Source organism: Anopheles gambiae, chromosome 2 (assembly GCF_943734735.2).
Source record: "Anopheles gambiae chromosome 2, idAnoGambNW_F1_1, whole genome shotgun sequence".
Lineage (NCBI taxonomy): Eukaryota > Metazoa > Arthropoda > Insecta > Diptera > Culicidae > Anopheles > Anopheles gambiae.
This window is the reverse complement of record NC_064601.1, coordinates 11,674,941-11,691,603: the sequence shown is the minus strand read 5'-3', so window position 1 is coordinate 11,691,603 and position 16,663 is coordinate 11,674,941. Positions and strand designations below refer to the sequence as shown.

At 49.6% G+C, this 16,663-nt stretch overlaps 1 protein-coding gene across 4 annotated transcripts; it reads left to right on the top strand.

Moving 5' to 3' along the window:
• Positions 1–81: 81 nt before the first annotated feature.
• On the top strand, positions 82–16,623 carry LOC1281229 (jmjC domain-containing histone demethylation protein 1). Of its 4 annotated transcripts, none has more exons than XM_061646336.1 (5): positions 82–315; positions 2,461–3,349; positions 8,638–8,798; positions 10,730–12,914; positions 12,997–16,623. In XM_061646336.1, exons 2-5 carry the CDS (start codon positions 3,296–3,298, stop codon positions 14,695–14,697), a joined length of 4,101 nt encoding a protein of 1,366 aa, XP_061502320.1. In that variant the 5' UTR covers positions 82–315; positions 2,461–3,295; the 3' UTR covers positions 14,698–16,623. The 4 variants fall into 4 exon arrangements, with proteins under 4 accessions (XP_061502320.1, XP_061502317.1, XP_061502318.1 ...); XM_061646333.1 differs by having other exon boundaries at positions 82–319; XM_061646334.1 differs by having other exon boundaries at positions 82–323.
• Positions 16,624–16,663: the final 40 nt, after the last annotated feature.

Below are 16,663 nucleotides of genomic sequence, written 5' to 3'. Positions count from 1 at the left end.
GAGAGCGAGAGAGAAATGTTCGCCGAGAGCGTCGCTCGTCGTTCGACGGGGGTAAAAATTACCCGCAAAAGAGAAGGCGATCGTTTTTTCGCTCTCAGTCGATTTCGGTGAATCCGGGCGGACACACGTGAAACCGTACGCTGCGTCGGTGCAATTTCGACGACATAGCTGCAGATTTTTTCCCGTTTTCAGCGCTCTGTTCCCCCGGCTTGCGGGCATCCGGGTGCATACCTTTTTTTGTGCTCTGTGCGGTGTTGCAGGCAGCGTGTTTACGATTAATCGCTGGTGGTTCGATGAAAATGTGACCCCGTACGGGTGGGTAGGTAGGCGCGTGTGTGTGTGTAAGCGTTAAACAAAGGGAAAACGTAATTAGTTTTATTATTTATCACGCGGGCACACGTACACACACACACCCATGCACGCGCACGGTTCAGTGTGTGGCAAAAAGTGCGTGAGTGAAAAAGGCAGCAACAACACAAAAAATCAACAGCAGCAGCAATAAGTGGTGTAGCAGCATCAGCCTGCAAATGGCCAACTGCGACCACGGCGACGACGGCAGAATTTTCAAGCGATGAGTGCGGCGTGTTCATGAATGATGGAAGGTTGAAGCGGCGCCAGTAGGGGAGTTGTTGGCGGTGGTGGTGGAGGTTGCAGTGGAGGCAGCAGCGGCGATGGTGATTGTGCTGTGAATAGTGTGCTCTCGTCGCACCGCACCGTAGCCTTCCTCCTCCCGCCGTAACATCGAGCCTCATCAACATCAGCGTCGCGCGCTGTGTGCGTTGTGTGGTTTCGAGAAGTGGCAGAAAAGTGAATGTGTATCTCTCTTTCTGTCTTGCGCCTGCACGTACCGCCCGCAAATCGTGCCTGCGCTTCTTTTCCTCCTGCAGAGGGAAACGCGCGGCGCGGGTAGTCCGAAAACGACGAAACAAACCCCGAACAAACGGCACAGTGGGAGCGTGCGAGCGGATACATTATTAGATGCCGTTGGATTGCGTTAATATTGTGATTAGAAAATGGAACGCATTTTTAAAAATTGCACATTCAAAACAAAAAAGTGACTTACGATTTTACACATAAATATCCACTTACTTTAAGCAAGCGGTTACCCGATGCGGTAAAGCACGGTATCAAAACTTTTGACCACCGCGTGCGATGCGCACGCACCACCGTACCACCGTCGCCGATGACGTCATCTTCGCGGTATCCGAACGCACCGAAACTCGCTCGCAGCGCAGCTCGAGGTCTTCCCGGTCGAAACGGTTCCGTTCAGTACGGGCGTGTGCGTGCCAGCTCAAGGAAGGCGACGGCTCATCTGGGATGCGTTCTGTGGTGCGGTTTTTCAGCAGCAGCAGCAGCAGCAGAATCGGCCGCCATTTATACATCGCAGTGGTAGGTCTGGTCTCACTTGTCGGGGCAGCAAAACGCAATCAACAGTGCACCGCGCACCGCACGGAGCGCGTTGAAAGTGAATGCGCGTTTTAGACTCGTGGTGATGGTGGTGGTCTTTCGGCATATCTCCCCGCCGCAGAGTGATTGGTTTAGGTTGCGGTCGAGCTAGGGCTTCCGGTCACCAGCAGCCAGCCAGCCAGCCAGCCAGCGCACCACTTTGCAGGCACACTGGTCTGTAGCCTTCTAGAGCTCGCTCAAGCCTGTGTGTGCTGTGCACGGTTGTGTCGAAAGCTGAACGGGTAGTGTACGTGTGTGTGTGTAGAGCTAATGTGATATGATTGGGCGGAAAATGGAATAGATTTTCATCTGTTGTTACGTTTTAATCGCTGCCGCCGCTTCTATGTCGTGTTATCTTTCATTACGCGTGTGTGTGTGTGTGTGTCCTCTCCTAGAAGGAACTACCTTTGCCCCACCTTTTTCCCCATGTGTCAATGGGTAGCTCATAATTAGGGAAGAAAACAGGCACGGAAAATAGAGTTAGAGGGGGGTGGGGAGGGGGGGGGGGGGGGTAGTGGAGGGCTCTGGCCCACCATACCGAAACGCAACCGCATCATCATCAGCAACCGTGACAAGTGAATCGAGCAAGAGTGAGAAGCAAAGCGCGTGAAGAGCAAAAGCAACAACGGTGGGGAGCAACGCAAAAGAAGCGGGGAAGAAAAGCGAGCGAAAGAGAACGATAGCTCAGAAAATCATACGCCTGCATGTGCGTGTGTGCGCGTGTGTGTGTGTGTCGTGTATTTTTTTGTTCCTCCGTTTGGTATCGTTTACCACCACCACAGCGAGAGGGAAGCGAGAGCAGAAGAAGAAAAAGCAGAAAGTGTCAAGGGTGCAGTTTATTGGAATGCACGTTTACACGTATATTCGGGGCTGCGCTGCGTTTGCCTTTTTCCTCCGCCTACGTCTCTTTCCTTGTTGTCGTCGGTGGTCTTCTCTTTCGCAGGGCTTACGCATTCACAGCATTTTCCTCATCTCATTCGGTTCTTTCTCTTCCCTTTTCCCTTGCATCTCTAGGTGGTTCTACCGTGCGTGTTTGTGTGTATGTGGTGTGATGCGTCGTTCTCGTCGTTGAAGCTATAGTCGGTATCGGCGCGACCCACTGTGTGCAGAAAGAAAGCATAAACAATCATCATCCGTCATCACAGTGTGCCGTGCTGCCATAAAGTGGTTGAAGGAAGTGGGGTGAAACAAGAGCGGCAGAGGCATGTAACTGGAGCAAAGTGATAAAAAGAGTGCACACGCTCGCGAAGAAGCGCGAGCACGAGGAAGAAAACGGACGGCATAAATCAGCAGGTGTGCGTGTATGTGTGTGTGTGTACGTGCATTGTGTTGTTGTTAAAGAGACAAAAGAGCGTGAAGAGCAAGTGCGTGAAACGTAAATGTCACCGTGTTCGAGTTTTGTTGTGAATCGTCTCTGCGGTTGTGTGTGTGTGCGCGCGCGTGTGCATGTGTGACGTCAGCAGCAAAGTAACAACATATGCCAGGATGGCGCTCGGCACCTTTGCCCCTACACAGCTGCTGGAATAGTGGCCAGTCCAGCGCCAGTCTAGCGCCAGTCGGTGGAAAATAAGTTAAATTAATTAACTACCGTGTGGCAAGTTCAGTGCAAGTGAATCAGACCACGGACCGTGGTGTGTGTCTGTGTGCATCGTGTAACCGAAAAGCGGCGATAGTGGTGGCGTGTACTGAAGCGTCAAGAACTACGAGTTACAAAAAAAGGGCTCAGATAAGCAACCGTCGTCATCGTCATCGTTATCATCATTTGCCATCATTAACAAACCACGGCAACACATCGGCACGTTGGCTTCGTTTGGTTGAGCGGCAGCGTACGTAAAAAACGTGCGGCACGATGTCATCCGATAAGGTGCCGCCGATATCGCCATCGAAAAGTCGCAGACAACTGGTGAGTTAGCGAAGGGAGGGAAAACGCACCCATCACGACCATTACAAATTGGGTAGAGAAAGGGGTTATCGCCAACGCAAAAATGTATGAGTAGCTCCAGTCAGTGTATATGAGCAAAGTTAGGTTTTGGCTCCTTTCCCCTGACGGAAGTGACGGTGGCGTGCAGATCGGACACGTCGCAGGAAGGTGTTCTAGGCCGCCCCAATCGTTCTGCGGAATGGAAAACACACGCGCTCCGTTTGGTGCAGATGAACATTGCACGATAAGACATCATCTTTCCCGCCGGATGTGGGACATTTGCACATACACAGGCACACACTCAAGACGCGCTGCTCCGCACACACCTGGCGGAAAAGTTGTTCCGATCGCAGGTTCCAGAAATAGCTGCCGCCAAGCGTTCTAGTTTGTCTTGCGCTCGCCAAAGTTGGCCGTGAGTTGTGTGGTGTGCTTGACTTTGCTTGCTTGGATGTGGCATACTTTTTTTTTTAAATGAAAATAATCTTTCCCAATCATGGCATTCTTCGCACGCGTGTGTGTGGCAATATGTTTGTTATCGATAAATTGTATCGGCATAGTTGCAATCAAACCACATCAGGAGAGTGGCGGATTAAACAGTCATCTACTGTTGCAAATCCTTTCCGCGTACGCAATCCACACGGTGGTGGGCCCCACCGCTGCCGCCGCCGCCGGCATGGCATGTGGTTTATTTTCGGATCGTACCGAAGGAACACGAAGGAAATCAAACTACAACATCATTTTGCCTCTCTCTCTAACTCTCTCTCTCTCTTTCCGGGTCGAACGATGTCCGGGGAAAGGGAACGATAGGCAAATTTTTATCCCTTGCTCTTCCATTCATGCCAGACCACTGGTTTGACGTGTTGGATGGCATCTAATGCGCGTTAAGTACGCGTCTTTGGAAAGTCGTCAGCAAGAGACTTCTCCTGCGTCTTGAATGAGGTGAAAACGTGAGATAAAATGAAAACCCACCACATCATGGTTAGTTCTTTTTTGGCAAAAAAAAAAAAGACTTCTCGAAGGGGGGGGGGGGGGCACGCGCCGGTAGAGTGGTGATGTGTTAGGGCAAGTACTTCAGTGCTATACTCCACTCGGGAAGGCCAGCAGGGAAGGGAAGATCTCTTTTTACCTTGCTGGTCGACTTCTCGCGAGCAGCCGAGCTGGACGGGAGACGCAAAAGTAAAAGGAGGTTTAGTGGCTGTATTGCTGAATCAGTAACCGCGCAATGTAATGGCAGCGTGGCTCCGGTGGGTCGCAACTTTTTGAAAAAGTGTTCCACTTTCCGTTTGAACACTGCCCTCCAAACGTCTAAACCCGCATGGAGCGATACACCAATGCTCTGCGTAAGTTTTTGGCTAAGAATTGGAGGGAGAAACACTTGCTGCGAACGGAATTGTGTTGTGTTGCGCTAGTAGAAGCACACGACGAAAGCGCAGAAAAGCGTGTGCTAAGCGTGGCGCTGTGTGTGTGTGTGTGATGTTTGCAACAACGAAAAGCACACATGAAACGGAGCGACAATAAGCGCATGATGACGCGCTCTCGAAACAGCTTGGTTGGTCATTCCCTAACATTTATCCTCCCAAAACTCCCCCCTAGGAGCCTCCCGCTGTCCCTGTAAACACATATCCTGCTGATGACGCGAAAAATATGGTCAAGAGCGCGCACGTGTGCGTGTGTGTGTGTTTGTGGGGATGATTTCATACCATTTGCTGGGTTGCGCGCCGTTCACCTATCGCTTCTTGTTTCGTTTGGATCGGCGGCATTCTACCTGCTTCTTCGAGGAGTGTTTAGACTCTTTCTCTCTCTCTCTCTCTCTCTCTCTCTCTCTCTCTCTCTCTCTCTCGCTCTCTCTTTCTCTTTTGCGGGGTAGCGCGTTCCGTTCTACGAGTGAAGAAAAGAGAAAAAAAGGATAAAGACAGGAGCAGCCCTTCATTCCGGGTAATGTTTGCAATTCGGCAAGCGGCATAAAAAGGATGCCAATAGGTGCGTTTCGCGCGAGTCAAGAGACGCGCGAATAAACGCGCAACGGACAGCGCACGCGTGTATACATTCTCCCCTGTCTCTTGTTCTCTCTCGCTCTCACACACACACTCTGTCTCTTTTGTGCCGTCAGCGTGCGAATGTGGGTGAGCGAAGCATTTTGGCCTGCTTTTTTTTTGTTTGCTTTTGGCCGGTCTGGGGAAGCGCAGCGCATTCTTTCGATGGGTTTGAATTTAACGAAATGTACCTCCCCCCCCCCACCCCCCCGGCTGGCTCCAGAGCGTGTGTACGGCGGCGTGTCTTCGGACGCAGCAGCTTCCTTTGGCAGTCCGGTTTGCTGGTTGTTTTTTGCCCTTGTTCTAGAGCTTCTCTTCTCCGTTTGCTCGTTCGTTCTCTCCCAGCCACACAGACGAGTAGGGGAGACCGGCCGGCTGCTAAGATGGAATGATTTCCTAGCCCATGTTCCCCCCCCCCTCCGGCACAGGTATTGATCATTCCCTCGGCTGCTCACCCCAACAAGGATGATGATGAGGATGTGTAATAGAAATAGAAAAAAAAGCGAAAGAATGAAATCGTCTTTAGTCCTAGTTTTTTTTGTTGCTTTTCTCGAGATGGAAATGAATATTTCATACGTTGTTTTCGGTACACACACACACACACACTTGAACGGTGGAAAGAATGGAAGCAATTTTACCGAGTGCAAATGAAATTGACAGGAACTTGATAGTAGGAGATAGGTCATGATTGTTTGCAGACTGCTTAAAAGCACTTTAGCATCTATAACGTTCTGTTACGAACAAGTTTCATTAATATCTTGCTAAGATATAATGGTGAATTATGATTTTAAGTAAAGGTGAAATCATAAAACTTATGTAATGTTTATTATGTATGTTGATTTGCATGTAACACGTAATGGTGATAGGTGTTTCATTTTACCTTTTGCTTGTATGCCTCAGATAAACATATATGTGTGCTGTGTAGCATAGAGCTGCTATTGTCATTATTGTATGATGTTATTGTGGAAAAATCGGTAAACCTTCAAGAGTCACATGTTAGCGTTAAATGACGTTTCACGAAAATCACACTCTCCCAGCCGCCGGTTGGAAAAGTAAACTGTTTCAAAGCTGCTGTTCCCCGACAAACTTCCTCACGTGTGGCAATGTCAAACTTTACTGTGCCCTCCCTGTGTGAGCAATACAAAATGATGGACAAAAAAAATTGGATGTCATGGTGACTCCACCGCTTCTTCGTACAACCCCTATATTGGCTAAGCGTATCTTAATTATCGATTGATAATAATGCCGACTCGACACTTTGGTGAGCAAACCGGTTGGTGCGCGATTATCGCTGGCAGGTGACGCTGTTTTATGCATTTTCATCAAAAGGATCACATTAAATTAGGCGATGTTTGAACCCTTTTAAATTTCCCCTTGTAAATACTTTGCCAAATCCGTATCCGTTAAATCCGCGTGCGATAGATAAGATTAGCTTCTCCCCGTATCTAGAACACGAACGATGGCAAACACTTACCAACACATAGCCAAACCCCCCCCCCGGCACATCGCACCAATACACGAGAACTCGAACTCGAGATATACAGGCCCCCATCGCTTTCGTGTTGCGCCGAAGGGCCTCAAGTGGTGTGGCCCCCGGTTCCCGGTATGTGCTCCCTTTGCACCGTGTGCGCTACGCCCCACTCCGCCCCCCCCCCTTCCCATTCGCTTTTGTTTACTTTTCGACGCGTAAAACCAGCGACCATTTCCCCGCTGTAACAAGTTCCAGCACAGGCATGAAAGATACAACCCCCAACCCGACATCATCCCGATCGATGTTTGTTGTAGGGTGGGGGGGGGGGGGGGGAATCTCTTTACCAAGGGTTTTATCGATTTCAGTGTAATGGGAAAATGCAGCAAAAATCTAAAAATACCAAATGTCTCTGCGTGCGTGTGTGTGTGTGTGTGTGAGCATAATCATCACCAGCCAGGAAGGGCAGAATCATCCCTTTTTTACTGCCTGTTAATGCCTTATTAACAGTAACAACAAGTAGAGTAGTAGGTGTGCCACACATAGGCAGATGCGCTTCCAAAGGCGGCGCGTAATCTCGTGTACTGCCGCTAGAATATTGGCTACGCGCGAGAGGTTTTTATTTGAAGCCGACGCCTGTTGCCGTCAACCAACATATGCCCTAAAACAGGCTTACGAAACCGGTTTGTTCAGGTTCAGGTTTTTGGAGGTTCGCAATTTTGGAACCTTCGATATATCCTCGCACGACCATCTCTCGTCTTTTATAGACGTACTTTATCTGTGTGGCTGTTGGGACTTTTCTTTAAATATATTTTGGATATTCCTTTTTTTTTTAAAGCATTTCCAATCGGGAATTTCGTTAGAAACTGTCTTCATCGAATCACTTCTGGGAGTGAGTGTAGTTGTTGGGTGTGTATTTGTTTCGAAACATCTGTAGATCTGTTAAGAACTTCAATACATTGTACCACGGGATCGGCTCTAAAATAATTGTAAGATTGTAATATAGAAATACTCATTTTTGGTTAGTTCGACATCAGAAGATAACAAACACCGCACTGGTACGTGAAAGCCCATTTTATGTATCAAACGGTAATGATTTAAACTGTTTTTAGCACTTGATACTCGTCTTCACTCGTCCGCAACAAACATATGTGTGGTGTAGTGACGGGGGAGTTTTCTTGCCCCAAGTATGAAAAACGCCACCGACCGTCAATTGAACAAGAAACAGCTGAGGAATGACTTTCACTTTTCACGGTCATAAAATTGCCTGCCCGTCCGGCGCACGAACGGCGGCGCACTGTGGCCGGGATTAAGACACGAATTGCACCACTGGCTCGGCCGCCGTCTGCCCGCCAGGAGGGGACGGTACACAAACCGCCCCGACCATGTGAGAAGAAGAAGTAAAACGGGGGAGGCCATGACGTAGGTGATCGAAGGGCAGCAGTAGCAAATACACATGTGCTTGCTTGTAATCACGGTTACCCTTTTTGCCGCGTGTCTTGTTTAGCTTGTTGAGTTTTCTCTTCCCTTTAAAAAAAGCATCCGTTTTAATGCCGCTTACAGTAGGCGTTGGTTGGTGCCCCCCGTTTCGTGTCCCCAGGAAAAGGTACTATTAATACGTCAAAACTGTCAGGCGACACTTTTTTACGAGAGAGTGAAGGAACCACAACAATGTGGTTGGAAAAGCCCCCCGAAACCATCTAGTGGACAGCACAGGCAGTTTGCATTGATTTTGGTTTTCCCTTTTTCTTGTCCCTTTTCATCCACAGCGCGAACGCAAACAGAAGAAGCTGTACTCGGACGACTGGACGCTCGGCGACGATGATTACGAAGGGGCGCGGGGATTCAGCGTGGCGGAAAAGCTGGAATCGCCACGATTCGCCCAGTCCGGCATGGTGCGCGAGATGAAAGGCGAAAATCTAACCGTCGGGTAAGTAGAGTAGGGTGTGCGGAGGGGGGGGGGGAGGGGGGCGGGTTGTAGCCGGTTGATCTTTTTTCCGGTCTAATGGCCTTCGCGTTTCCATTGGTGGTGGTGGTACGGTTGTATGCGAAAATTACGTTATGGTTGGTGTCTTTCGAAGGCTAAAGACGTTTTGCAGTAGTAGTAGTGTACACCGGTATACACGTGAACCTTCCACCACGAGGCAGCTGAAACGTGCCACGAATTTGGTTAGGTGCAGGTCCCGCTTCGGTGTGATTAGAACTGACAAGTGTGTGCTGCTGCAGCAATCACCCAACTTCAGATTTCCTATTTTAATTTCTCCTTAGGTAGCTTTATCAATTCTTGCCAAGAGTTGCGGTGCAAAGCGTACGAATGCATTTTTTCTTGTTTCCTAATGTGAAACCAACCATGATTTCTTCTCCGTACCCGTGTGTCGGCTTTTCTCTAGAAAGGTTACCCATCTATTCGAAATGGTTACTTCCTCCTTTCAAGGTTTTTCCTGAACGAACGCCCGCCGTTCTCGTTTCATGGCAATTCCACGAAAATGGGATAACTGTCGGACGGAGATGGTGTTGTACGGTCGCTCTCTCATCTTTATTCTTCTTGTTTTTTCCCCCCTCTTATATGTTGCCCTTCTCTAACTGCCTACTTTGAGGGCGAAAGTGGTTCCATAAGTGGGTTTCAAACTTACCTAATTTACGGTGAGAGAAGCTTGCGGTGTTGAATCACGAGGCTGGCTTGCGAAGGAAAGAACCGAAACGAACATGATACATTTGCAAATGGCCGCAAAACTGAAAAATGTTCCAAAAGCCCTCACAGAAAAGTTGAGCTGAATAAAAAGCTGAATTCATATACGAATCTAATAACACCGAGGTTCTTGCCGCTACTGTTTGTGAGAAACCACCTTCTGCGCCAAAGAGCAATGGCTTGATTAAGTTATTCGCATCAATTAAACTCCCTGCGCGCGGACTCTGCGCGGGACGTGAATGTAATTATTAGTGATTAAATTTTTAGTAAATTTCAATTAATGAAAATCGATAACGTATCGCGCACCAACATGCGCTCTCTCTCGTGCGCTTGTCAGCACAGCATGTCCAACAAACCGGCCGCAATCTGTGTGAACGATTTGTCAAAAACCTTCCACTCACTTATATCCTTCTTTCCTTCCTTCCAGCCCGTGTACCGCCGCCAGCACGTGTTTTGCCAGAAAGTGGTGTGTGCTGTCAGGCGTAACCGTGGGCACGGCGCAAAAGAATTCGTTCATCCTTTTCCAAACCGTTCCTCGGACGAAACGGAATGGAGCATGCGAGAGAAAGAGGCGAGCAAAACATGACCTCTATACATTTTCAATTTTATGACAACTTTGGGTTGCGCTTTTTTGTTTTTATTTGGTTGGGGAATTTGCGGACGGGCGTCACCTTTTTTTGTGGACAAACTTTTTGGTTTTGCAAGGAAAACAAACCACCAACTATTGCTTCCCAATTTGGAACCATGGTGAAGTTGCACGCGATAATGCATTTAGGTTGTGTGGTTCGTGCCTTTGGAAAAAAATCTGAACCGGGTCAAGACTCCTCTCTGTGGGTCGACGAAGATGCACAGATTGGCTCATGATGTGCGGTCACCAGAACGGTGTCCTAATATTTATTGTTGACCTGATTAAATCCCGGCTGGGGCTTGTGCCGGTTTGACCGCGCTTGTTTAGGCAAATAATGCTAATTAAAAACGAGTCGCACCTTGCGCGGAATAAGGCGAAGTTGCAGTAGGAGTATGTCGGTGGTAAAACTAAGTTCATTTTTGTTCGATAAGTTCCTCCCTGGTAGCCTATTTGATATACTGTTTGTTGTGAAATATTTTGCATGCTTACAATGTGGACATTACTCTTACGTTAGTTTTTTTTTATGCTCCCGTTTTGCCTTCAGGTTTTTGCAACATAATGGCTTCAACATTCCGCTACTGTTCAAGGAGAAAACCGGTCTCGGGCTGCAGGTGCCGACGGCCAATTTCTCCATCAGCGACGTCCGGATGTGCGTCGGGTCGCGCCGCATGCTGGACGTGATGGACGTCAACACGCAGAAGAACGTCGAGATGACGATGAAGGAGTGGGAGAAGTACTACGAGGACCCGGTGAAGAAGAAGCTGCTGAACGTGATTTCGCTCGAGTTTTCCCACACCAAGCTGGAAAACTACGTGCAGAGTCCGGCGATCGTGCGCCAGATCGACTGGGTGGATGTGGTGTGGCCGAAGCAGCTGAAGGAATCGCAGGTCGAGTCGACCAACCTGCTGAACGACATGATGTACCCGAAGGTGCAGAAGTACTGTCTGATGTCGGTGAAGAACTGCTACACCGACTTTCACGTCGACTTTGGCGGTACGTCCGTCTGGTACCACATACTGCGCGGCAGCAAGGTCTTCTGGCTGATACCGCCCACCGACAAGAACCTGCAGCTGTACGAGAAGTGGGTACTGTCCGGCAAGCAGTCGGACGTGTTCTTCGGCGACACGGTGGAGAAGTGTGCCCGGGTGTACCTGACCGCCGGCAACACGTTCTTCATACCGACCGGGTGGATACACGCCGTGTACACGCCGACGGATTCGCTCGTGTTCGGGGGGAATTTTCTGCACTCGTTCGGTATCGTGAAGCAGCTAAAGATTACGCAGGTCGAGGATAATACGAAGGTGCCGCAAAAGTTTCGCTATCCGTTCTTCACCGAGATGCTCTGGTACGTGCTGGCGAAGTACGTGTACACGCTGCTCGGCCATTCGCATCTGGAGGGCGAACCGGGCCGGGAGCACGAGCTGGTCGGTAAGCCGCACGTGCATCTGACGCACTACGAGCTGTTCGGGCTGAAGGACATCGTGATGTACCTGTACGACCTGCCCGCGCAGAAGAAAAACGTGCCAGAGCTAATCAAGGACCCGGTGGCACTGATCAAGGACGTGCGGACGCTGGTCGAGCGGCACTGTAAGGACATTCCGGAGCTGGCTGTGACCGGTGTGCCGGTGCTGCATCCTGACCTGAACGTCAGCAACAATTCGTACATCCGGGAGCACTATGAGTATTATTCGGGCGACGGTGGAGGAAACCGTACGACCGACAACGAGGGACCGCGCGATAGCCGACGGGACCGCGATGAGGACGAGGAGGACGACGAGGAGGGCGTTGAGGAGGCAGAAAACCGTCGAAGAAATGCGGACCATGAGCGGCAACGGTTGCAGGAGGTGGAGCAGCAGGAGGGAAACAAAAATGGTGACAACCGAATGGGGAATGGTGGAAGTGAAAGTGTAGCGGAAGCACATTTACAATCTCCACACGCACAACAGCCACATCGGCAGGTCATTGTAGAGCAGCAGCAGCAGCAGCAGCAGGATCAGCAGCAAAATCATTCCCAAAGTCGTCACAGTCATGCGGTGCCGCGTAGTAGGGAGCAGTCCGGTGAGACGGCCGACGGTGATGCAAACGGCACTTCGCGTTCGCCGATCGGTAGCTCCAACGGGGGTACCACGATGGGACCGCCGGCAAGGTACAACAACCATCATCACGGCAACGGTGACGATCGGAACTTTGTGTCGCCGCAGCCAACCAGCGGCAACCGTCTACCGTCGAGTGGGGTGGGCCGCGGACCATACAAAAAGCACGGCACCGGCAACAGTGGGCACGGTGGGGAGAAACGGGACGGTGGTGGTAACGGACCGCGCAGGCGCCGGACACGATGCAAAAACTGCGAAGCCTGTCAGCGGTCCGATTGCGGGGAGTGTAGTTTCTGCCTCGATATGGTGAAGTTTGGCGGGCCGGGGCGGGCGAAGCAAACGTGCATGATGCGCCAGTGTCTGCAGCCGATGCTGCCAGTGACGGCGCAGTGCATTCACTGCAATCTGGACGGATGGCGCCAGGCGCCGATAATGGCGCCGGCGCAAGCGAAACTGCAGGCCCAGATGCAGGAGGGCCCGTCCGCGCTGATGGAGTGTTCGGTGTGTTACGAGATTTCGCACCCCGACTGCGCGCAGCGTGCTGCCCCGGAGGCGCAGGGCATCGTGAATGACGATCTGCCGAACAGCTGGGAGTGTCCGTCGTGCTGTAAGTCGGGCAAAAATACGGACTACCGGGTAAGACAGATCGTGACACAATTCGTGGATCTGTTGAATTGAAAGGACATTTGTTAATCTTTCCTTTTTTTCTTCATTTTAGCCTCGACACTTCCGAGCGCGGCAAAAATCTTCCGACATACGGCGCATGTCGTGCAGCAGCGACGCATCCTCAGCCCACAATGCCGAGTTCGGTCGGATAGGTGGCAGCGGGCATGGTGGGGCGGGAAGTGGCGGCGAAGGTTCGATGAACAGTACGGGTGATGGTATGATGGCGGGAGCGAACGTTTCCGCTCCGAGGGCACCACGCTTCCAGGACGATATGCTGTACGATTTTGCGGTGTCTGGCAGTGCGGTCATTGTAGGGAGTAAAGGTGGCAACATCCTGTTCGAGCGAAAACCCAAGATAAAGGACGAAGATATGTCCAGCGGGTCGGAATATGACGCTTCCGGGGTGGGCAAGAAAATGCACCATTCGCTGAACTCCTCCCCGGGTGCGGGCACGGCGATGGGCGGCGGCTCGATGAAGGTGGAGGTAAAGGACGAACCATTGGATCATCATCCGAATCATGGCTATCCGGCGAATCACCATGCAACCAGCGTCATTAAAGATGGCCGTGAGATGCAGCGCGAGCAGGCGCTGTCATCGTCGTGTGCGGCGTCAGCGGACGGTGTTGCGGTGAAGCGAAGAAAGAGTGATGAAGGCGGTGCCATAAACACACATCACCATAGCGGTGGAACCGGTACAGGTGCTGCGGATGGCAATGAAGCGAAGAACAGTCACGGTGGTTCGCTTCCGAGGAAAAAGTCCTCCCAGCGAATGCAGCTGGCGCATCAGATACACAGCACGTCGACGAAACCGATGAAGAAGCCGCTGTACCCGATCCGGCCGGCTTCGGTGGCGCACACGCCGACGATGTCTTTGTCCGGGAACTACGCGCTGGACGCTCCCTGTTTGTTGGCTGTGTTTCGCTACCTACCCCCGGAAACGCTCGTGACCTGTACGATGGTGTGCAAGACGTGGGCTAACATAGCCGTGGATCCATCGCTCTGGAAGCGGATGAACTGCGCAGAGTACAAGCTATCGCCGAACCTGCTGTCGGCGATAGTGCGCCGCCAGCCCGAACATTTGATCATGGATTGGATAGGGCTGGGCAAGCGGCAAGTTACGTGGCTAATATCGCGCATTCCCGGTCTTAAGAATCTCTCCCTGCAGGGCACACACATACAGGCCGTGCTGGGGCTGCACACCTGCATGTGCCCGCCGCTACAGGTGCTGGATCTGAGCTTTATTGCTGGGCTGAACGATTTCGCCATCCGGGAGATTCTCTCCCCGCCGAAAGATTCGCGCCCCGGGCTAGCCGATTCGAAGTCCAGGCTGCGCAACCTGAAAATGCTAAAGGTGGCCGGGGCGGACATCTCGGACGTGGCGCTGCGCTACATCACCCAAGGGCTGCCGAACCTGACGCATCTCGATCTGAGCTCGTGCCAGCGCATTACGGATGCGGCAATCGCACAGATCGGTACGTCGCCAGCGGCCATCAAAACGCTGGTCGAGTTAGACCTGAGTTGCTGCAAGCTGATCACGGAACTATCGCTTGACCATCTGGCAAAGTGTGATGCCCTGACGCGGCTTGATCTCAGTCACGTGCCGCAGGTTTCCACCCAGTCGATGATCAAGTTTGCATCCATCTCAAAGAACGACCTGCAGCTACACGATATTAAGCTAGTTGACAAGCGGAAACAACCAGCCTCCCAACAGCAGCAGCAGCAGCAACAACAACAGTCGTCAGAGGCACAGTGATAAGCTCGTATTCTTTCTTCTTTTCCCCATCCAAACGTCAAGAGCTTCTTGGTATCCAAGGACACTGTAAAACCCTGCAGCACAGGGTTTCGAGAGCTTTTTCTTGGTGACGAGCTATTGACACTCTATCCCCGGAATATATGAGCAAACAAACACACACACACACACATCGGGGTAGTGAAGGTGAAGAAATCAACATTTCGAAATGAAACCAAAGACTATTTTTAAGTTTTAACAATTCTGCTGTTTAAGTGATTAACATGTGCACAACAACAACAGCAACCATGCATTTGTGGGCGTACACATACACACAGGCATGTGTTTACGCATGCTGTTGTGTCCGTTCAGTTATGTATTATTTTGTAGAAGTCCTCGCTCTGTGCCCCTCATGCAAACCAGCATCCCTTGTGGATGGTCATTTACTACATTTAACTGTGTTTATGAATTAAGCTAACAATAGAAAGGATAAAGTCTAGATACTATAAGAACACATTACGTTTATCGTCGATAGGCCATGCTTTAGGGACTAGTTCATGCATGCATCTGGGCACTGTGACGGAAATCGAAAGACGTAAAAAGCGGACCTTTTACACGGCAATGTTGCTAGCTAGATACACTATAGCTAGATAGATTGTGTGTCATCGGTGAATAGAGTGGCAGGTATACGACCCCCGTTTTTTAGTATCATACACTTTTTAAAACTTCCCAAAATTACAAAAGTGGCCTAAGTTTCCTAAAGTTGACAGCTTTGTCGGTCGGTTTCATGAATCGAAGCAGAAAGAAATAGCATTGATTTTTATGCAGCATTTTTTTTTTTATTTCAATAATTTACCAACCAATGATTGGTAGTGCAATTATAATGCAATAGCATAACCATGCTTGCGAGATATCGAAAGCAAAAAATATGATAGGGAATGTGTGTTTTTCTTAGCCCATATGTTAGTGCAAGTAACGGCCGTGAAGATCGTTTAATATGTAGGCAAAAGAGTGTGTGTGTATACAAACCTGGCAATAATCACCTCACCTGTTTGTGGTTTGAGTTTGTTTTTTTTTTGGAGCAGATTCCAACATGCATTATTATTGATATACTAAATACATCTTTCAGTTTAACACGCAAAGACGCACAATTCGGTTTAAATGTAGAGTTTGTTCGTTGGTCCTAGTATCAACAGTATTCAGAAGTATTGCTGTTTGTAACATTTAACGCTGTTTTTTCCCATCAGCTATTTCATAAAAAAGCAAACCCGATGCACGTATTGTAGTGATAATAGATGAAGCTGTATAAAATACCCAGATCAAACAATTCCATCAATAATCCCGCATAATATGGATGTTTAGAGTTGAGAATTTGATGTTGCATGATGTAGAATACAAAACACGCCGAGGGAGAGAGGTAGAGAAGCAAGCAAACGTATGGATTCAGGCAGAAATTTTGTAAGTATTGCAATGCAATATGAATAAATTGGCTCAAATTACAACACCAAGTGCAATGCATGTTTGCAGTGTAGTGTGTATAGTGGCTCCCCAAAACAGTGTCTAGTTGGAAACGTATTGTAAGTGTTTAGTGTTTCTGCAGCGCCAGCAAACAAAATCAGCCCCTTTTCCAGGCAACTTCTAAACCCGATAAAAACAGGCCACGTGAAACGGGTATAGGTTTGGAGAGTTTAGATAAATAAAGCTAACACACATCTAGCGGCGTAAGAAAGCATATTGTAATGTAGGAAAAAAAGTGCAACTCTAAATGCATACCAATTTAGAGTGCCTCCGAAGTCATAGGGCGAGTACAGAATAGAGGAATAGGAGCGACAAGCAAGAGTTGCGTGAGGACATTTATCTTAAATTCACACACAACACACTCTCAACTGCAATGGAAGATTGTATAGTACATCATTTGTAAATAAACCCTTGCAAATATGATAGAAAAAATCCCACCCTCGGGACGTACGTACGCTAATGAAAATAAGGT